Below are 23,405 nucleotides of genomic sequence, written 5' to 3'. Positions count from 1 at the left end.
CCCGCCCCCACACCGCCCCCAAACAACCAAGTTAACAATATTTTACTCCTATTACTCCCCAACCACCTTAACAACCAGTCTACCCCACTTCAGGGCCACCTTGGTGGATTGAGTAGCTGAGTACCCTGAAAAACCACAACCCAACTATCAACCATCCCCCCACCCTGCAAAGACACAACTACACACCCACCAATGAATGACAAAGTTCTCACCTCCTTAAATAACCACCACACGGTCTTCTAACACCAAACAGCCTTCCTAGCACTAACAGATGAAGCACTGGTTTTCGGAGACGAGGCGGTGCACACACCAAACATGCTGCATACTAACGATGCTTTTTTTCCAAATTAACATCCGCACACCCATGCTAAAGCGAACTCCCCGTTTATTAAAGTGGTCGCTACTGCGCACATTATTGGTAACAGTCTCACTGTTCACAGACCTGCAACACTGGGCGTGGTCAGCACTTGGATGGGTGACCATCTAGTACTACCACTTACCAACACATGTAAACTGCTGTGCTTATCATTTTCACTGAATGAGACTAGTTCTTCCTGGCCACATACACATTAACATACATAAATACACACACACAACTCGCACACTTCCTGCCAAAAACACAATTATAAAGAAGCATTCAAACACATACATGTTTAAAATCTCACATATACTGGTTTTTTTGCTAGTGGCTTTACGTCGCACCAACACAGATAGGTCTTATGGCGACGATGGTATAGGAAAGGCCTAGGAGTTGGAAGCGGCCATGGCCTTAATTAAGGTACTACCCCAGCACTTGCCTGGTGTGAAAATGGGAAACCATGGAAAACCATCTTCAGGGCTGCCGACAATGGGGTTCGAACCCACTATTTCCCAAATACTGGATATTGGCCGCACTTAAGTGACTGCAGCTATCGAGCTCAGCTGGTTAAATTTGACGGGAAGAAGAGGAATAATAGGACACATTTTAAGACATCCAAGACTTGTGCAGTTGGATTTTGAAGGAAGTGTAGGTGGTAAGAACGGTACGGGTAGACTGAAAAAATGAAATGGCGTATGGCTTTTAGTGCCGGGAGTGTCCGAGGACATGTTCGGCTCGCCAGGTGCAGGTCTTTTGATTTGACTCCCGTAGGCGACCTGCACGTCGTGATGAGGATGAAATGATTATGAAGACAACACATACACCCAGCCCCCGTGCCAGCGAAATTAACCAATGATGGTTAAAATTCCCGACCTTGCTGGGAATCGAACCCGGAACCCCTGTCATCAAAGGCCAGCATGCTAACCATTTAGCCATGGAACCGGACAGGGGTAGACTAAGATATGAATATGACAAGCAGATTAGAGCAGATGTAGAATGCAGCAGTTATGTAGAAATGAAAAGGTTAGCACACGACAGGCTTGCATGGAGGGCTGCATCAAACCAGAATATGGACTGATGACTCAAACAACAACAACAACAACAATATAAATTATTTCATTAATTCTACTCTGAGTTTTCTGTAACCCATGGAGGGGAGAGTGACAAAGAACAACTGAAATCAACCAAACAATGCAGAAATTAGTGCTACACCATCCCAGAGTCTATGGATTTTCTAATTTTATTCTTTTAATATACATAAAATTAATGTGAAAAATGTTGGATATCCAAGGGGAGGTTGGAGTTGCAAAGCTTACAACAACATTGCTCTAAGAATGAAACAGAAAAAGGGGCACGTAACCGTGCTGTTTTTTGCAAATGCTAAATATATGCATAAAGTTAAGTTAAAATTCACAATGTTTCAAGAATGTCATGAGCACCCCTGTGGATCACAAGTCTCAGAAGAATGCTTGGGTGGATGTTATCTATTCACAGCAGGGTTTTGTAACGTGTCTGTGTCAAGCTTCAAAGCACATTTATCTGAGGAAAGCCAAAAGTGTTGTGCATTTATTGCTAGGAAAATGTCAGACTCAACATCCTGCTGAAGATGCTATTTCTTCCTCCTAATGTCACAAGTCACCTGCAGCCTATGGACCAAGATACTGTATTATAGTGTTGGCTACTGAATGCATGATTCGAAGCAGTGTATCGATTCATTCAAGTGTCCGAGTGAATCGATTCACAGAAACGGCGAGCTCACGGCACATGATTCAGCTTACTCCCAGCGGACAGTGCTGAGTGGCACACTCACTGGACATTGAAAGGGAGCCGAGCTTCCGCTGCAGCGAGACAGTGAATCATGGAACATCGAAAGAATCTTGAACGAGCACGGCTCAGTGAGACACAAGATACAAACGGCTCCTTGTCGGCTCACTGGACACTGGCGGAGAGCCGAGCTTCCGCTGCAGCGAGACATACAGTGAGCCATGGTACACTGAAAGAATCGTATGCTATAATGGACTCTCGATCTCAGCTCATTTGAAAATAATACCCATTTGCATTCACTGTCCTCTTCTTACAGGGAGGTTTATATAATAGATGGATTTATTTGCAGTGTTAAAAAGGTAGTCAAAACATAATTCTGAAGTAGCTAGTAAGTAGGTAGGCTATTAGGTTATACTATTTATACTATTTATTAGTTTAATGAATCTTAGTATTATAACTTAGTTGACATTTGACAATTAAACTCGACTCTAGCCTGCCCTATGACGAGTCATGCTCATGACCACTCAAAAGTACCTGTTTTATATTGGGAAGAACGGCTCAGTATTCTCTCAGTTCATATGTCACATCATTGCACATGACTTCAATCATATGTGGACAGACGCAATAACTTAACCAACAGTATGTTGAATCAGAAAACCAGCGGGCTACTGTACATCTCGGGTAGCCTATACAAAATATGATGATTTTAAAAAATCCTCAGCTGATAGAAAAATACATATTTTCAAAAATAACTGAGCGAGTTGTCGTGCGGTTAGTATCGCGTAGCAGCCGTTAAGATGGTTTTCTGTAGTTTCCCCATTTTCACACCAGGAAATGGTGGGACTGTACCTTAATTCAGGCCATGGCTGCTACCTTCCTAATCCCTAACCTTTCCCACCCTGCGTCGCCAGAAACCTTCGATGTATTTTTTTCTAAGAAAGGAGTTCATAGTATGAAGACCAGATGGCAGCTGCGAGCACTGAATGCTGCTGCTGCTGTCTTACCAGCACATACTACACAGATGCAGTAGAAGCGGTGACTAATGTGCCATGAATCGGATCACTGTATCGATTCAGTAACGTGAACGGAATCAAATTAATCGATTCAGTAAAATGAATCGAACATCCCATCACTACTGTATTATCCAGAATTTCAAAATGAACAATTAGTCTCTTTTCATATGGAAATGTGTCAACTATGAAGGGATTGGGAAAGATTTTTCTCAGTCACATGGTGGGACATTACACCGAAAGCAACACAACATAATTGTCTTCAAGTATGGCCCATGGCAGTGATTGCGGAGAATGAGAGTGACAAAGATTTTACAGGATACCCATTGCAACTGGAAAGGCATGCTATATCAGAAACACTGATATGCTACAATCAAAGAATCTTCAGTCTGTTGAGAGAGAAATTAGCAGATGGTTGGATATCAACAGCTCTATTCCAATCACACTCTTCCTCAACGATTATGAATTTTAACAAAAGTGCTTCATGCTTGTCCTATTCTGATCTTAATCTCCTGGCTGTACGAGTATCTCACTCTGCATGTATGGTAAGAGACTATGTGCTTTTGATGCTATTGTATGGAATGGAGGCCCTGAGTAATAAGCCAGAAACTTCATGATGATGATGATGATGCTTATTGTTTAAAGAGGCCTAATATCTAGGTCATCAGCCCCTCTTCTTCTTGTTCTTCATCATCATCATCATCATCATCATCCATTCCCTCTTCCAAATTCTTTCTGGGTAGGGTAGTATACCAAAGCCCTCCACCTTACTCGATCTTTCCACCACTCCTCTTCTAGTACTTTATTGCTATTGACTCCTCTATTTGCAATACAGTCCACAACAGAGCTCCTCCATCTCATTCTAGGCCTGGGGCCGATGACGTTAGATGTTAGGCCCCTTTAAACAACAAGCATCATCATTCTAGGCCGTCTCCTAGGCCTCTTTGCAGTCTCTGTATCCATGAATGTTCTCTTTGGTATTCTCTCCTGGCATTCTCATCATGTGTCCAAACCATTTTAGCTTTGTTGTATCAATCTCTTCTTGAAGTTTACACACTTCCATGCTTCTTTTATTTATTTATTTATTTATTTATTTATTTATTTATTTATTCACGAAGCACAAGATACAGCTACACTGAGCAAATTTCACTTGCACTGTCAACAGACTATTTAACAAACGTAAACTTTCATAATAAAATATAACAAACATAACAAAATATAACAAGATCAGGTACACATCCTACTAATAACTGTCCAAATCGAAAACCATGAGAATGTCCATGTTCATAGCCAAGTCGTCGTGGATCAAGATGGCGGTATAATCCCTTCACATCAACTTATCTTTAAGATACTATTTACACACCTCTCGAATACACTTTTATTTGATGCTATATCAAGCTCTTGTCTCCTATTAATATTGTTAAAGAGTGTTGGGAGGCGGATTAGGAAAGATCGTTGAAGAATTGAGTGCTGAGTGTAAGGAATGTGGAGAAGGTCTTTGGTTCTGGTGGAGCGGGAAGGAACGCGGAGAGAGAAGAGTGAGACAAGATGTTCCGAGCGGTAATGTCCATTTAAGATCTCGTGGAGGAAACTCAGGTCAGCTACCTGTCGCCTGATGTGCAGCGGTGACACATTAATTGCCATTAATACCTGCTGCGTAGACAGATTTCTGAGCTTGGGGATTCTGTTCCTTACAATTGCAGCAAAGAAGGACACTGCTCTGTCTAACTGCTTGGTATTGGAGGGGGCGGCTGTTGTCCAAATCGGAGAGCAGTAGTTTAAGAGAGGTTGAACGATCGTGAGGAAGAAGTGGCGAAGAGCAACGGGGTCAGAAATTTCTGTGAAGCGATAGAGAATGCCTAGTAATTTCATAGCCTTGGTTGTATATGTTTCTATATGGGTCTTAAATTGTAATTTTGTATCGAATATTACACCTAGGTCACGCTGTTGCGTAACCACGGTGATGGGCTTGTCGAGTAGGTAATATGATGTCGGTAGAGGAGATTTACGCAGTGTTATGGTCATGTGGCTGCATTTTTGTGGATTGGGGATAAGTTTCCAAGTACGGCACCAGTTCGAGAGGGCATTAAGCGATGACTGTAGCAGAGCTGCATCTGCTGGATTCCTGATCTCCCTAAATATCTTGCAGTCGTCAGCAAAGAGTAGGGTATTCGCTGTTTCGTTGAGTTCGGACGGCAGATCGTCCATAAACAAAGAAAACAGCAAGGGGCCAAGAGTACTGCCTTGTGGGACACCGGAGGTGACTGGTAACCATGAGGATGAAGTGCCTGATATTACCATCGTTCGGAGAGTTTATGGAGCAACAGAGTATGGTCTACAGAAACGAAAGCTTTCGAAAAGTCTACGTAGAAGATATCCAGCTGTGATTTAGCTGCAATGGCGTGTGATGCAAAGCTATGCAGAGTGGCCAGGTTTGTTAGACAAGAGCCACCTGGTAGAAAACCATGCTGCTTGGTTGAGATATACGGCAAAGTGAATGCGAGGAGACGCTGGTGTATAATTTTTTCAAAGATAAAGGATAGTGTGGGGAGAATAGAGATTGGTCGGTAAGATGAAACATTAAATTTGTTGCCTGATTTGAGAAGTGGAACAATATTTGCCTGTTTCCAGGTAATAGGAAAATAGCCCGCGGCAAAACATCTGTTAAATAATTTAGAGAGAGGGACGCAAAGAGTGCTGGCAGTATTTTTTAGGAAAAGAGGACCTATAGTGTCGGCACCGGTAGCTTTGTTGTTACGAAGAGTTTGAAGAAGGTTATGAACTTCACTTGGTGTGGTAGTTATGCTTGATAGGGTTCTGTTTGAAGCTGTACCAACGGGAGGGAGCGGTTGGTTTTGTAAGGGAGGGGAGAAGTTGGAGAAGAAATACCTGTTGAACAGTTCATTGCGATCGGCGCCATCTGCTGTTGCATCGTTGTGGTTCACACTGACAGGAATCTGCTCCGTCCTTCTCCGTGTGTTGATGAGACTCCAGTAGCGCTTGGGATTGCTGCGGACATTTTCAGTGACAGTGTCTACGTGTGTTTTGTAGTCTCTTCTGACCATAAACCTCGCGTGGCGGCGGATTTTAACAAAGGTATTGTGAGTGTGTGGGTTAGGGAAGTCTTTCCACAGGCGCCAAGCTCTCTTCTTATTAAATAGTATCAGTCTGGTCTCTTGTGATATCCAGTGTTGATGTTTGCTAGTAGTATCCCGTTGTGCAGGTACGAAGTCTTTAATTGCAGCTTGCAGCCAGTCGTACAGCAGGGCAAGAGCCGATTCGATATCAGCTATTTCGAGCAGACTCCAGGGAAGGCATTCCAGGGCACGACACATTGCAGGCCAGTCGGCACGGCGCCAGATGTAGGTAGGGCGGTAGGAGGTCCTGCTGTGAGGCTTTGAGGAGGGGTGGGGAAGGAGGAATGTAGCATCGAGGGACTGGTGGTCGCACAGGAAAAGGTTTCTGCCTGGGGTTATTGTTTTGAGTTCTAATGAGGAGAGTATGAAGTCCAGGGTGTTGGGTCCATGGGTTGGGTACATATTAAACTGTTTCAGTCCGAGGCCATTAATAAAACTGTCTATAAAGTATGTGTCACAGTTGTTAGCTGACAGTCCGGTAGTTCGAGAAGACCACTTTATCGACAAGTTAAAGTCGACCATTAAAATTACTTCACCATGAGGGAGCACTGCAATGACTGAGTCCAGGCACTGTTCAAGGTCACTGAATGGGCTGTTTGGTGGTCTGTAGTAACATCCCACAAGTACAGGGCGTCGAGGAAAGAGTAGCTCCACCCACACTAACTCACAGTTCCGTTCGAGATCTGTCCTTCGTTTACATGGTAAAGCACTGTTCACTGCTAGCAACACTCCACCACCTAGAGTAGCGCGATCACGACGGAATATGCTGTAATTAGCACTGAGTGGTAGTTCACTGTCACTAGCCCAAGAGAGCCATGTTTCAGTAAGTCCGATCACGTCAACTTCTCTTAAGTCTGGCAGAAATAGTTCACAATCAGACAACTTATTGTTTAGGCTTTGCACATTCTGACAATAGATGTTTATGTCTGTTTTCATTTCACTAGTGGTGGGACCGGGGTTTAAGTGGACATCTCCAGCCAGTAGTAGGAGGCAAAGCAAGCCCCTAATCGCTGAGCGACCAGGCCTAGGCTTGTTTGGCTCTGAGCTAGTAGGGAGGCGCCTATAAGTCTGGAAAATGGCGCATCCAGTCAGAGAGAACGCCGGAATGTAGTAGTTTCTCTCTGCTAGTAGCCATGCAAAAGGAGAACTCACTTTTTCACTTGCACACACCGATTCCTTAACTCGAATAGACCCGTGCAGAGAACCGTAAAGCGCAACAACTCTGATTATTACCACACGAACATATCTCATCTTGCCTTTCCCTGTATGCTCCTCAATAACATCATTTCAGCTGCTTGTATCTTACTTTGGTTCCACTTAGTCAATGTCCAGGCTGCTGAAGCATAGGTCAGTATAGGTTTATAATAGGACGAGTATAAAACCTTCTTGCACTTCACTGGCAACTTTCTGTTCCATACAATGTCTCTCACACACTGATAGAAACCTGCAGACTGCTGTGTTCTTAAATCAATTTCTCCATCCAAATTTCGATCTTGTGACATTGTGCTGCCCAAATATTTAAAATTCTTCACTACTTCAAGAGGTTCATTTCCTATTTTTATCACTCCCCTGGATTTTCTGTTACCCCTTGTCATGATCAAAGTCTTGCTTTTTGCAGTACTAATCTTCATTCCAAAATTTCTTATCTCCTCATTCCATAAATCAACTTGTGTCTGTACTTCCTCTTCAATATCTCCCCAAACTACAATGTCATCAGCAAAGAGCACAGACTTTTACTTGCTCGCCCATCATCTCCTCCTTGACATTATGTAGAATTCTATCCATGATGATAATGAAGAGTAAGGGAGACAATACACTTCCCTGTCTTAAGCCTGTCTTAAGGATGTCTTAAGCCTGTCTCAACTCTGAACCATTCAGTTTGACTCACTTTGGTTCTAACACAAGATGATGAAGAATTAATGGGTGAATGAAAAATGAAAATGAAACAATCAATTTAAAACAATGTAAAACAATTCAAAACAATGCCTCACCTTCCCAGAAACTATAAAACTGACCAAGGGACTGCTTCCATAGCACAATCCTTAATCGATGATGCTTGTTGTCTAAAGGGGTTCAAAATCCAGCTTTCACAATTTTTATACAATGCTATTATCATCTGCATTGTTTCATTCCCAATCTGTGGCTCTGTCAATGTTTTCCCTACCAAATTCCTTGGGACACTGTCATATGCCTTTTCAATATCTAGAAACGTTACTACCATGTCCCTTCCATGTTCCCAATAACTTTCCATCATTTGACACAATGTAAATATTGGGTCAAATGTGGACATGCCTCTTCTGAATCCATACTGGTGTTTTGTCAATTTTCCCTCTACTCTACCTCTTATTTGTTTATCCAAGATTCTTTCAAGGATCATAGCTGTAGTGTCACTCCTCTAATTTTCACATTGCTTCCTGTCTCAGTGGTCAAGGAAAACAAATGCAGGCAGAGTAGCGGGGTTGCCATATTTGTTGTTGCTCGTAACGAATATTGTCACAGCCTCCTATATTCCCTCTTTACTCTTAGCTAGCTTAGTTGTTATGGACATAAAAACAGGTACCTTGCCATACATGAATTTCTGTATCTATAATAATTTAAAATATTACGTTGATTAAAATAGAGACTAAAATTAAAATTCATTTTCTAACAGAACAGGAAAAAGAGGCATCCCGACAACATCTGTCGGGACACCGGGACAACAGGTTGAAAAATGGTACTGTCCCATTCAAAACGGGATGTCTGGTCACTTTAACTTATTGAGCATTCCAAAACCTGAGTAGATGACTGAGGTCATAATAAATTTCAGATAATAAAATTCAAATAGAAATTTCAAAAAAAAAAAAAATCAATATAGAATAATGTGAATTGTCAGAAGTAAATTGTAACGGATCAATTTCAAATTGTAAGAAAGCATAAAAAGAGAAAAGCGAACCCATTTCAATTAAGGACACAGAGAAATTAGAAAGTAAGACATGAAGGCTTGTTGCACAAAGTGAGGAATCAGCTGTTCAATGATTGTTTATCTACTGGAAGGTGATCTGTGTAAAAGGATATTTTTCTCTTCCTATTCTTTATTACTTCATTATGTTTAATAAATAGTGACAAGTAAAGGATAACTTGAAGTGTTATTTATGAAAATAATAGTAGGATAAGATGTATTAGAAATAAGGTATTGCATTTCTTTCAAGTTGGATATCATTGCCGTGATGTGTCAGATGGAGACATCCATCAGTGAGGTCAAGGTTGATGACATGATAATCGGCGCATCGAATACTTTCTTGGATCCCATCTTAAACTGAACCAAATTTGATATTCCCTGAGAAGCTGGCTGGGGATCCTTTATGTTGACTGACCTGGATGCAGGAAGGGCGTAATACATACATACAGTACATGCCTTCCTTCCTCGAATATACTTGCTTCGGTTCAGACACACTAAGATTCAATTTTTTTTTCACTTCACTTCTATTTGTGATATTGCTAATTTAAAAATATTATTCAAGGACTTACTGATATCTTTTCCAACTGCAAGGGCAAGTTTTACATATGGTCTTTTGATAAGAGTCTTCACCTTTTCAACTACTTTCTCTACAGTCAGCTTATGTTTCAAAGAGCACAATCTTCCCATACCATGACCTGGAATAGCAACCTGAAAACATAATATACAAGCAACTGTAATAACAGACAAACAATCATCAGAATGAATGTTATGTATACGGTAACTTAATTAGTCTACAAAAGTAGTACTCTTCTGCTTTCATAATGGAGGTTATGGGAAATCGTGGAAGAAGTCATTGTTTGAAACATAACAAGTTGTCTATTACTTAAGAAATACCAATAAAGGCAAGGAGGGAACTCTGTTATCACCCATTAGTAGTGATAGAGGGGGAGAAGCAAAACAAAAGGTAAGGATTTTTGTGTTTTGATGGGCAAAATACAATGATTAAAAAAACCTAACCAGATAATCTCTATAAACAGTCATTCATGCATCTGGTAACATTCTGTGTGTAGCCTAAACCATTGTTATAGGAAATCGTAGATATGCTGAATGATTCGTGCTACACAGAATAAAAATTGTAGGCTACACTTCCTAAATAAGCTATTACACTATCCTAAAGAAGATATTAGAGGGTAGCAGGTGTGCTATTATTAAGTTTGGATTTTTCCCTTCTTGCCTATTTGATTCCCTTGCCCAGATTTGTAGGTTCTTTACGGATAAATAAATTTCATGCTAATTGCTTGCAGGTAGTTACATTTTATAGCACTTATAAATGCCTATGGTGCATGGTGTGGGTTACTGTAGTCACGTCCTAGTTCATGAACTGTGGGCAACAGTTGAGTGGCCTAGTAAGTAGTCCTAAGAGTCGGGATACCAGTTGCTATGGAATGGGGGTGGGCATCTCGGACGTATTCTGAGTCTTGGCCCTCTTTGTGCTCAGACGGCTAGGACTATACAATACACCAGTGGTTCCTAACCCGTTAGAGGAGAGATCCTCACTTGGACTATGTGCAAGTAGCGTCCTGCTTCATGAATTTACCGAGCTCAGAACATTTTACGCAAGCCTCGGACCTATGGGAGTTAATGGAGTCCCACTCCCATATGACAGGCAAGGGACTCTTTGGAAACAACTTGGCGAACGAAATGGAATTCGATGAGGAGCTATCAATATTAATGGGGCTTATGGAAGAAAGAAAGTAGAACTGGCTGAGTCAGCAGAGAGGATGCATCTGGATGTGCTAGGAGTAAGTGATATTCGGGTAAGGGGAGATAACGAGGAAGAGATGGGAAATTATAAAGTGTACTGTACTTGACGGGTGTTAGAAAGGGAAGGGCAGAGTATGGGGTAGGGCTGTTTATCAGGAATACCATTCCACGCAACATAGTTTCTGTTAGGCACGTAAATGAGCGAATGATGTGGGTAGATTTGGCAGTTGGAGGAATTAGGACAAGAAATGTCTCAGTGTATTCGCCATTTGAGGGTGCAGATGAGGATGAATTTGACAAGTTTTATGAAGCATCGAGTGACATTGTAGTCAGGGACAACAGCAAGGAGGGGATAGTGCTAATGGGCGATTTCAATGCGAGAGTTGGAAATTGAACTGAAGGATACGAAAGGGTGATTGGTAAATGTGGGGGAAAGATATGGAAGCCAATGGTAATGGGAAGTGTTTGCTGGACTTCTGTGCTGAAATGAAATGGCGTATGGCTTTTAGTGCCGGGAGTGTCCGAAGACAAGTTTGGCTCGCCAGGTGCAGGTTTTTCTATTCGACACCCGTAGGTGACCTGCGTGTCGTGATGAGGATGAAATGATGATGATGAAGACAGCACATACACCCAGCCCCCGTGCCATTGGAATTAACCAATTAAGGTTAAAATCCCCGACCCAGCCGGGAATCGAACCCGGGACCCTCTGAACCGAAGGCCAGTACGCTGACCGTTCAGCCAACGAGTCGGACACTTCTGTGCTAGTATGGGTTTAGCAGTTACGAATGCATTCTTCAAGCACAAGGCTATTCACCGCTACACATGGGAAGCTAGGGGTACCAAATCCATAATAGACTATATCTTAACCGACTACGAATGCAGGAAGTCTGTTAGGAATGTACAAGTTTTTCGTGGATTTTTCAATGATACAGACTACTATCTGATCTGTAGTAAACTAAGTCTCTAGGCCTAGGATAGAAAAAGTGAAATCTGTCTGCAAACGAATAAGGGTAGAAAATCTCCAGACGAGGAAATTAGACAGAAGTACATGGATATGATTAGTGAGAAGTTTTGAACATTAGACAGTAAGCAGGTTCAGGATATAGAAAGAGAATGGGTGGCATATAGGGATGCTGTAGTAGAAACAGCAAGGGAATGCCTAAGAACAACTGTGTGCAAAGATGGGAAAAAGTGAACATCTTGGTGGAATGATGAAGTGAGAGCAGCTTGTAAACATAAAAAGAAGGCTTATCAGAAATGGCCCCAAACAAGGGCTGATGCAGACAAGAAATTGTAATTAGATGAAAGAAACAGAGTGAAACGAATAGTTGTTGAATCCAAAAAGAAGTCATGGGAAGATTTTCGTAATAACCTGAAAAGGCTACATCAAGCAGCAGGAAAACCTTTCTGGACAGTAATAAAGAATCTTAGAAAGGGAGAGAAGAAGGAAATGAACAGTGTTTTGAGTAATTTAGGTGGACTCATAATAGATCCCAGGGAATCACTGGAGAGGTGGAGGGAATATTTTGAACACCTTCTCAACGTAAAAGGAAATCTTCCTGGTGGTGTTGCGAACAGGAGGAAAATGATGTTGGTGAAATTACACTTGAGGAAGTGGAAAGGATTGTCATAAAGCAGCAGTGTAGATGAAATTAGACCTGAAATGGTGAAGTATAGTGGGAAGGCAGGGATAAAATGGCTTCATAGAGTAGTAAGATTAGCATGGAATGTCGGTAAGATACCTTCAGATTGGACAAAAGCAGTAATTGCACCTATTTATAAGCAAGGGAACAGGAAGGATTGCAACAACTATCAAGGTATCTCATTGATTAGTATACCAGGCAAAGTATTCAATGGCATCTTGGAAGGGAGGGTGCGATCAGTGGTTGAGAAGAAGTTGGATGAAAACCAGTGTGGTTTCAGACCACAGAGGTGCTGTCAGGATCAGATTTTCAGTATGCACCAGGTAACTGAAAAATGCTACGAGAGGAATAGACAGCTGTGTTTATGTTTCGTAGATCTAGAGAAAGCCTTTGACAGGGTACCGAGGGAAAAGATGTTCACCATCCTGGGGGACTATGGAATTAAAGGTAGATTATTAAAATCAATCAAAGGTATTTATGTAGACAATTGGGCTTCAGTGAGAATTGATGGTAGAATGAGTTCTTGGCTCAGGGTACTTGCAAGGGTTAGACAAGGCTGTAATCTTTCACCTTTGCTGTTCGTAGTTTTCATGGATCATCTGCTGAAAGGTATAAAATGGCAGGGAGGGATTCAGTTAGTGGAAATGTAGTAAGCAGTCTGGCCTATGCTGACGACTTGGTCTTAATGGCAGATTGTGCCAACAGCCTGCAGTCTAATATATTGGAACTTGAAAATAGGTGTAATGCATATGGTATGAAAATTAGCCTTTCGAAGACTAAACTGATGTCAGTTGGTAAGAAATTAAACAGAACTGAATGTGAGATTGGTGATACAAAGCTGGAACAGATAGATAATTTTAAGTATTTTGGTTGTATGTTCTCCCAGGATGGTAATATAGTGAGTGAGATTGAATCAAGGTGTAGTAAAGCTAATGGAGTGAGCTCGCAGTTGCGATCAACAGTGTTCTGTAAGAAAGAAGTCAGCTCCCGGATGAAACTATCTTTACATCGGTCTGTTTTTAGACCAACTTTGCTTTACGGAAGCAAAAGCTGGGTGGACTCAGGATATCTTATTCATAAGTTTGAAGTAACAGACATGAAAGTAGCGAGAATGATTGCTGGTACAAACAGGTGGGAACAATGGCAGGGAGGCACTCGGAATGAGGAGATAAAGGCTAAGTCAGGAATGAACTCTGAAGCCGTACGCATAAACCGGCTTCGGTGGTGGGGTCACGTGAGGTGAATGGAGGAGGATAAGTTACCTAGGAAAATAATGGACTCTGTTATGGAGGGTAAAAGAAGTAGAGGGAGACCAAGACAATGATGGTTAGACTTAGTTTCCGACGATTTAAAGATAAGAGGTATAGAACTAAATGAAGCCACGGCGCTAGTTGCAAATAGAGGTTTGCGGTGACATTTAGTAAATTCACAGAGGCTTGCAGACTGAACGCTGAATGGCATAACGGTCTATAATGATAATGTATGATGCATGTATGTATAAATGCCTGTTTTAAAGATTACTGCCTATTTTAAGAATATAAATCTTTATTGCAACCAATGGTCAAATAAAAGAATAGAATACATAGCACCATTCACTACAGAGACTTTTCAGAGAGTAGGCTCTCTTTGGGCACTCCAAAGTGTGGTAACGGCCACAAAGTCTATTGCACCATCGACATACACAGTCACTATTCGGATCGTGAAAGCGGAGAGTAGCACAAGCCTTGTGGTGAAATCCGTGGACCGCTGCACGGGTCACCGCGTGTCTCAGTTCAAAACAACTTTGTTGCCAGTCAGTTGTAGTCATTGCGTCGGTTGTGTAGAAGTCACTCCATATTTCGGTCTTTTTAAATTTCAAATTACGCAGGAAGTCTTGGTAATCTGTTGTCGATTGCAGGGTCATAGAAAACCGTAGGTCTTCGATGAAAAACAGTTCTCTTGTCAGTTCGTAAACAAGTCTTGAAGGCGTGTATTTGGACACACAAAGGATTCGTTTAAGGAAGGTAGCTTTAACCCTTTCTAATTCCTTTAGGTCTTTCTTTTTCAAGAAGGTCCATATTAGTTCTAAACCGTAAGTTGCAATTGGAGTAATCTTTAGATGAAACAGTTTCATTGCTGTCTCAATTGATAATTGGTCGATGTGCTCTATATCATTTATTGCTATTATTGTTGCAAGAGATCTTTCTTTCACGTGAGCTGAGAATGTTTTGCCGTTCATTTGGAGAGTTATTCCAAGGTATTTGAAAGAGTTCACAGAATTTAGAAGAGAATCTTCAAAATAGAAAGTATCTGCAGCCGCTCGTTTTCCTCCTCTTCTAAAAACCATCACTACTGTTTTCTCTTTGTTAACTTCCAAACCGGCCTCTTCACACCATTTTGACAGTCTATCAAGTGCTGTTTGTAGTTCTTCTCTACAAGACGCGACAATTACCATGTCGTCTGCGTATAGATAGATACTTGTCTGCTCTGTGACGATGGCTTTCGTTATGTCATATGTTGCGACATTAAAGAGTAGTGGAATCAAAGGATCTCCTTGAAGAACTCCTACAGTCTGTAGGATTGGCTTAGACTTTGTTAAGTCATCATCAATTCTTACATAATTTTCCGATAATATATTTTTTATCAATTTTATGTAACAGTTTTCACCGCAAATCTCTCTTAATTTCTGGAGGATCAATTTTCTACTTGTAGAATCGAATGCTTTGCGAAAGTCAACAAACACCGCATACAATTTTCCTTTCTGTACTTTAAATGCCTATTGAATGTCTTCCATCAAACAATGTACTGCCTGCAACGTTGAACGACCTCTTCTGAACCCGAATTGTTCTTCCGGTAATTTGTCATCTAGTAGATCATTCAGACGGTTTGCTAGAGCCTTCGTTAATATCTTCAAAAGTGTACACTCTAAAGCAATTCCTCGGTATGCATCTGGGTTGTTCACATCTCCTTTGCCTTTATACATCACCTTTATAGTTGAATCTCTCCACTAATCTGGAATTTTCCCTTGTCTGAGACATTGATTCAAGAGTTCTGTAATTGAGTCCTTTAGTATAGCCCAGCTGTCTTTAATATGTTCGTAAAATATATTAGCAGGTCCCCCTGCTTTACCGTTTTCACTGTTCCAGACGATGTCTTCTAATTTATCTGTCGTAAAAAGTTTGATTGAAGCTCTGTCATTGCCGTCTTCGTCGATCAAGTCTCGCGTCTCTTTTGCTTGGAGTAGTGAGGTGAAGTGATCTTCCCAGACTTCCAATGGGATCTGTCTTGTGAATTTCGGCTGCCTCTGCTTCAGAATTGAAAAAGGCTCTTCTTCGGCTTTCTTTAGCAGATTTTCCTCAGATATTTTCTGGAACTGTTTCTTTGCTTCTTTAACTACCCTTTTGTATTCTTTTCTTCTTACTGCATATTCTATGAGTCTTTCCTGAGTTTGGCTTTCCATTACTTGATGAAGGGCCCGTAACGTTTCTTTCCTTTTAATGTAGCAAGTTCGGTTAAACCAGGGCTTAGCTTTCCTTTCCTGCAAACTTCTTGGTATAACAGAATCCTTGATGATATCTTCTATAGCTCGAAGGGATCCATTCGGGTCGCCGAGATGTATTATTTCCATAATCGCTTTCACCGAATCAGAGTACGCCTCCAGTTTGAACAAATCCAGTTTCCGCACCGGTGGTTTCAGGGGGGCGATGATGATAGGTGGGTCGATGAAGCCTGAGAGAGTAATTTCTACAGGCAGGTGTTTCCTAATTGCCACATCTCTTAATACTGAGGGTCTTATTATTCTTGGTCCAATCCTGTTACTGAAAATCAGGTCGATCGTGCTACTTCCACTGGGGCAAAAGTATGTTTTCTCGGTCCGTTCATTGAGTAGTGAGAAACCTTCCGACTCCAAATAGGATATTACAGCATCTGCTTTTTTATTTGAGATATCAATCCGACAGTTAAGATCGCCAGCAAGAATAAGATGATCTGTTTTCCTTATTTTGGATAGCCCTGACATCAGCTCACTAATAATGTCATAGTCTTTCCACTCAGGTTGAAAATACACACACATAACTGCGAGAAGCACTGTTTGGATGATTAACACATTGTCCGACTTATATAATAGCTTAAAAGGAGACATTCTCGTTGACAATAGGCAAGAAAGACCACCCTTTGGCCTCCCCAAATCACCCTTTGTAGCTAGCACATGAACTGCGTATCTCATATTAATACATGGATCCTTGATTGCAAGAGTCTCTGAAAGCAACACTACATCATACACAGAAAAAATGTCGAATGGCAGTGCTCGAAGTACACTTTCCAGTCCTTCTACGTTCCATACTAAGCATTTTATGTCAGATCCTGCATCATTTGTCTTGCTTGTTGTCATGTCTTTTATTATTGTTCCATGCCTTCTATCTTTAGTAGAATCTATAGGGACGAAAAGTCACTCCTTCTGGCCAAAAATCTTCATTATCGAGCTTATCCTTGTCGGAAAACGGAATTCCAATTCGGAAAGCTTTCATTGTTGTAGACCTGGAGTTCAGGAGTGTGCATTCCCTGATGTCTGCAATTCTGTTTTCTTCTAGGTAGGATATTAAGTCTCCTCTTGTTGCAGCCGTGTTCACTTTTCCGACATAGAACCATGCCAGACGTTCTGCTGCACATAATTTCCCAACATTCTTTCTGGTACCTATACCATGTCTCTTTTCCCTCAGTTGTTGCTGTTCCCCGCCTTGATCATACCTTTTCTCTATTCCTCTATTTTGAAAACTACCTTCTGAAAGTTGTATTCGCTCCTTATTTTTATTATTACTGTTTTGGTATCTACCGATCTATCTGTTCTTGACAAAAGCTGCCTGCGACTTTTCATCTCGGGTTGGATTTGGGCTGTCTGGGTAGAGGTAAGATTTGCGTAAGTTATTTCTTTCCTGTAAGTTGATAGACATTCGGTTTGTTGGAGTTGTGCCTCGAGGATAAGGGACATTTTTGACATAAAGACTTCACTCAGTTCTTCCAACTTCCCTTTCAAGGATTCACAAGACAATTTGTTCTCTGTTACGATTTGTATTATTTCAAGATCTTCTGGCGGGGACGTATTCACTCCGTAGGACTCTAGTTGGGTTCTACAGATATTACACATCCATAACAGATTGCCTTTCTTCACTTTCAACGCATTATATTCCGTAGAAGTCAATTGTGTACATTATTTGTGAAACCATAGTTTACAGTTCCCCTCACAGCAAACAGCGCTACCTATGTTGTCAAAATCTCCGCTACATTTCCCACAGTGCTGGTGGCTACTGTTACTGCTTGTATCTTTAAGTGAATCAGGCATGATATCTTTCAGCTTACCCTCTTTGCGTCCAAGATGTCTCCTCTCAAATCTTAAAGACGTGCGGATTAACTCCCCGAAATCTTCAAGAAATAGCTTAAGCACCTACGAGATAACACCTTAACACAATCACTATAACAAAATGTTAAAATATATACAACTGAAAATGTATATTTAGCGATATTTCTCTAGTATCATTCACTAACTTAGAACATACGAATTGAGTGCACTTACCGACATTTCACTGGACCTACAAATGTCTATTGTTACTACTTCACTCCTAATTTTCCTTGTAAGCCCTTCAATGACGCCTAGGCCATCTATGACAGCTGATGACATAGCTTTTCAGGATCCAACCAATCTTCGAATTGAGTACTCAACAAACATAGCTACCGAGCTCAATAGCTGCAGTCGCTTAAGTGCGGCCAGTATCCAGTATTCAGGAGGTAGTGGGTTCGAATCCCACTGTTGGCAGTCCTGAAGATGGTTTTCCATGGTTTCCCATTTTCACACCAGGCAAATTCTAGGGCTGTATCTTATTTAATGCCATGGCCGCTTCTTTCCCACTCCTAGCCCTTTCCTGTCCCATCGTCGCCATAAGACCTATCTGTGTTGGTGCGATATAAAGCAACTTGCAAGAAAAAAACATAGCTTACTTTATAGTAGAGGGGAATGGTTATGGATATTTACATGAAAAAAAAAAAAAAAAGAGGCAAAGCAATATTGAGGTATTGGAACATTGGAAATTAAATATTCAAACATTCAATACTGTTACAAATGACAAGGCTTTACTTTCTCACTGACAAAAATTAAGTATTATTTGCAGCCAAGAGTTTGTTACAATAATGGTGGCTGCTGCTTGCCTTCTCTGTCCTGCTTTTATCTTGCATGCTGTGCTGCGTTTTGCTGTCCTGGTGATTTTATGTTTATTGCCCCAATTTCTTGGTGAAAAATTACATGAAAGTGTTTGTCAATCTGATTTTTTAGCTGGATTTTTACTATTAAGTAACTTTCTCAACACTTCTCTTTGCAACACATCTTTTGATGGTGTAACTGGTGCTTCAGTGATAATGCTGAAGGACAAAATTCCTAGAAGTGTTATTCTCAAACAATGGAGTGGTGGAGAAGATCTGCATTTTACTACAGATAGAAGGATTATCTTCTGCCTGATTTGTTGTAAAGTGATGGTCATCATCATCATCATCCATGACTTCTTCCAATCTGATACCTCTCTCCTCCTCATTTGATTTCACTGTCTCTGTCCAGCATTTCCTTGGCTTTCCATTTGGTGTTTTTCCTTGGACAGTAAGTTCAAAGTATTTTTTGGCAGGTCTCTTGCTCTCCATTCTCATAATATGTCCAAACCACTAAAGTCTATATTTCTTCATTACACTGACAATAGGGACTTCAATCCCAGCTGCCTTCCTAATTGCTTCATTCCTAATTTTGTCCTTTCAAGTAGTTTGATTCATAGTTCTAATGAATACTCAACAAAGTGCAGTAAATTTACTTCAGTCCAAAAGCAAAGTAAAGCAAAGTCATCTCTGTACAGGCCATGAAGACCCTTGGAGGAGTAGAAGGTAAAGGCTTCCACTATTCGTAACCTCGGCACTTGATGGGGTAGTGTGGTTAGTTCTACGCCCGGCTGCCTTTGCCCCCAGGAAGTAACCTGGTACTCATTTTTGGTGTAGGCTGAGTGAACCTCAGGGCCATATGCACCTCCGGAAGTGGAAATCTCGTTTCTTAAATTTTACGACTTCCTGACGGGGATTCAAACTCGGGGCGAGCCGAGCACGCCTTTACCGCCTCGGCCAGGCAGCCCCTCTTTACTTCAATTCACCATATAATAATTTGTGCAAAATTATGGCATGATTGAACTATAGTAAGCTAAATGTTTTCTGATAAAATATAAAAAGTAATATCACTTAGATCAGCCACACACAAACATAAAGCAAACAAGAAAAACACATCATCTTTCAGCCTTTTTTTTTCCCCAGCAGAGTTTGGTAACCAAGAGCAGCAACATTTCAAGGCTGATTTATGCAAATCTTTGCTGGCAACAAACATTCCCTTCAATAAAGTGCAGAACCTTATGTTGAGGGAGTTCCTAGATAAATACACCACAAAGATGATTTTCAATGAATCCACATTAATGAAAAAACTTTGTTGAACTCAAATATACATCCACAAGTGTCACTTTTAGTTCATTTTTGGGAAGATATACAGTATAGGTAAATGAACCATAATTTTAAGCTACTCATAATACCAGAAATTAATCATGTAAAGCTAACAGGGGAATCACAAAAGCATTAAAGGTAACATGCAGTAATTTAGACTACTGTTCTTTCTTGTTATAAAAGTTTACTGAGAGTAGTTAACTTTAACCCTTAGTATTACAAACAAGCAAAAAATGTCTAACTTTGTTTAAAGAGCACTATGTTTAACACAGAATGCTTAAAAGGTGTTTAGTAACTAGTTCTTAACTAAAATATTGTTAAATCTCCTTCTTCCAAGAAGAAGATAAAAACGTCTTTAAGTGTCTTTTATTGCTTCTGTTCGGAAGCGTATTTGAAAAAACTGATTGACTTTTCACCAACTAACTATTTAGGATGTTTCTGAAGTATAATTAAAACATATTCTTTACTAAAATATTCATAAAAACATGTTGGCTTCCAGTCGATGAGTTAAAATCTTCTTTTCTGAGTCCCTTTCATATTGTGCTTGAAGACTTGTGGAAAAAGCTGATTAGCTTGATTTTCTTATTGTCAAAGGTAGATTCTAGAATGTCCTTGCATCTCACTGTTAGGATGTGTTAAATAGTAATTATATCCACAGACCATATAATTGGGTAGCTTGCAACACGATCTGCAACCAGCAGAAAATAAGTGGGAATAATTAAAAATGATTTTTCCGAAAGTTTTGCATTTAGAAATCTCTTATGAAAAAAGGAGGGTAGTGTTTTGAAAAATTCTAACTTACCCCTGTCTGGATTCAGTTCTTTACTTCCCGCTATTTTGGGTGTGGGTCTGTTTCCTCCGTCCTCGATCTGGTATAGTAGCGATGTGTTACAGCCTGCTTGCTAGCACAGTTCAGCAGGGAGAGGGGAGTTGAGGGCGTGTCATCATCTGTTATTGTTTCTCACGAGGAGGGGTGTGCTAGCTGTGACTTAGAGATGTCATACTTGTTCGTTTTATTTGCTAAGCTTGTTTGCTTCCTTTCTAATAATTCCATATATCCAAGTATATGTTCATATAGAGGGTTTCTTTGTTCGTTCGTATCGTTTAAATTCCGATCCTTACTTGTTAACTTATCAAGAAGGATGTGAATGTTTTCTAAATGTAACGTAACAAGAACATGTAAATGTAAAGTATCAAGTCTATTACAAGAACATATAATGTGCTTATTTTTAACTTATTTACACCTAAACTTATGTAAATACAGCTGATAATGACTGCAAAGCAGTCGAAGCATGTACTGTTAATAATTTTATAAAAATTGCCAAAGGCATATAAAGTATCGATTAGGTGGATAAAAATATTTCTTTGATTGTTAATTTGTCATATCGATATGGACATGAAGTGGATAGTTTGTAATTGTAATTCTGATTATTCATCGGTAAGAACACAAATGTCTTAGGTTGTCATATTATGGCAAATATGGTTGTTGGAAAGCTCAAATGCTCAGAGCCTGGAAATATATATTTAATTACAACCAGACAACTTGAGGTAACAAATAACTCAACAAGAACACAGGTTGTTTGAGATGCTTTTCATAAGTATGAGTAAAATTAGGTATGCAAAATTTACATTTAGATGAATTTGCATTTATACTACCTTTCACAAATGTTCAAGATGTCAACATATTGATAACTGTAAAAAGAAGTGTTCCTCAAAGTAGCATCACAAAACAGCTGCTTTCAGAGAAATATTACTGAATACGCCCCTACCACCGTGGGGGGTACATGGTTGAATGCTGAAAACATAAGTGAAATTTATTCATATTAAGGTAAGGTACAAGTTATTAGATTCATGCATTTCTCGGTGTACAGTTGTTGCAAATTACTGGAACTGTTGATAGCAACAATGCAGCTGCAAGTAGTGAATTGAAGTAACAGGTGCTTTCACATTCTGAACTTCAAGCGCATCTCACCTAAATCTAGGTCAATTTTGGTGACATATCTAGGATCTTGACAATACACAAAGGAAGATGGTTGCCACTTCCTGTACCCACTAACATTATTTCCATGATACTTTAACCAAAGTACAGAGGCATGTGGGAAAGAAGAAAAAAAAAAAAAGCTTCAGAAAATACAGGTCTGGATACTTTATTAAGCACTACTTCGTCTTAAACGGACAGTGCCTAACAATCCCTGACTTGGAGCTGAATGATATCACTTCAATTAAATATGCTCCTCTGTGCTCTTGTCAGGTCAAAAGATATCTTTTTACGCAAGTGACAAGAGATGTCGTTTCACTTTGGACAGCAGTGAGAAATGTTTAGTTATTCATTATCACCCAAGTTTGTAGAGTGACTGTGGGAGAAACAGCTCGTTATGAACAATTTTACTTTATGCACAATGTAAAATGCTTAAAAATACAATAAGTGACATTTTGAGTTAAGTTTTCACCCTTTCTTTAAATGCTTATTTTTGTTTTAGAGCCTATTAAAGTGCCTATTTTTTTGTTTTTTGCAGTACTCTCTACGCAACCTATTTTTAATTTTTTGGTACCTATCAAGTTCTAGTTCCAGGTATTATACTACATTAATATAATAAAGTGGGTAGATGATGGTGGTGATTATTTTATTTTAAGAGAAGTACAACTAGGAAACCATCCCTGTTCCCAGTGGGCTAATGACCACTATTAGATCGAGTATGATCTCAGTCTCTTATTCCAACTGGGCAAGTTGGCCATGCGGTTAGGGGTGCACAGCTGTGAGCTTGCATCCGGAAGATAGTGAGTTCAAACCCCTCTGTCGGCATCCCTGAAGATGGTTTTCTGTGATTTCCCATTTCACACCAGGCAAATGCTGGGGCTGTACCTTAATTAAGGCCACGGCTGTTTTCTTCCCATCTCTAGACCTTTCCTGTCCCATCGTCGCCGTAAGACCTATCTGTGTTGGTGCAACGTAAATCAAATAGCAAAAACAGTCTCTTATTCAGAGGTCCTAGGTTCAATTTCTGGCTCATCCAAGAATTTTAATCTTGTGCGATAGCAGGAACTGGGTCGAGTGAGTCTCATCAAGAACAATCTGATATGAGAAGTAGCAAATTCAGTCAAAAAAAGTCATACAATATAGCTAATATACTAATCATATGACACCAATTGATCTGCTTAGCCATCCTGACAGGCAGCAACTGTCTTGGAAAATCAAAGACCCTTCATAACAAACTTATGGCTGCTATAAATAAATATAAGCTGTACCGGGCGGTACACCTCCACGCCGCTAATTTAAAATTTGCGCCTGTTGAAACTCCT

General features: G+C 40.3%; 1 protein-coding gene across 1 annotated transcript in view; it reads right to left on the bottom strand.

The window, feature by feature from the left end:
- The window catches only part of LOC136872499 (NIF3-like protein 1), a 71,689-nt gene that overhangs the window by 3,104 nt on the left and 45,180 nt on the right, over positions 1–23,405 (bottom strand). The window contains exon 6 of the mRNA XM_067146306.2: positions 9,777–9,915. Within this exon, the coding sequence (XP_067002407.2) occupies positions 9,777–9,915 (139 nt within the window). The remainder of the gene's footprint in view (positions 1–9,776; positions 9,916–23,405) is intronic.

The sequence above is a fragment of the Anabrus simplex genome, chromosome 4 (genome assembly GCF_040414725.1).
Source record: "Anabrus simplex isolate iqAnaSimp1 chromosome 4, ASM4041472v1, whole genome shotgun sequence".
In the NCBI taxonomy this organism is placed as follows: Eukaryota; Metazoa; Arthropoda; class Insecta; order Orthoptera; family Tettigoniidae; genus Anabrus; species Anabrus simplex.
Note: the sequence above shows the minus strand (reverse complement) of the source record. Positions and strands in the feature narration are given on the sequence as shown.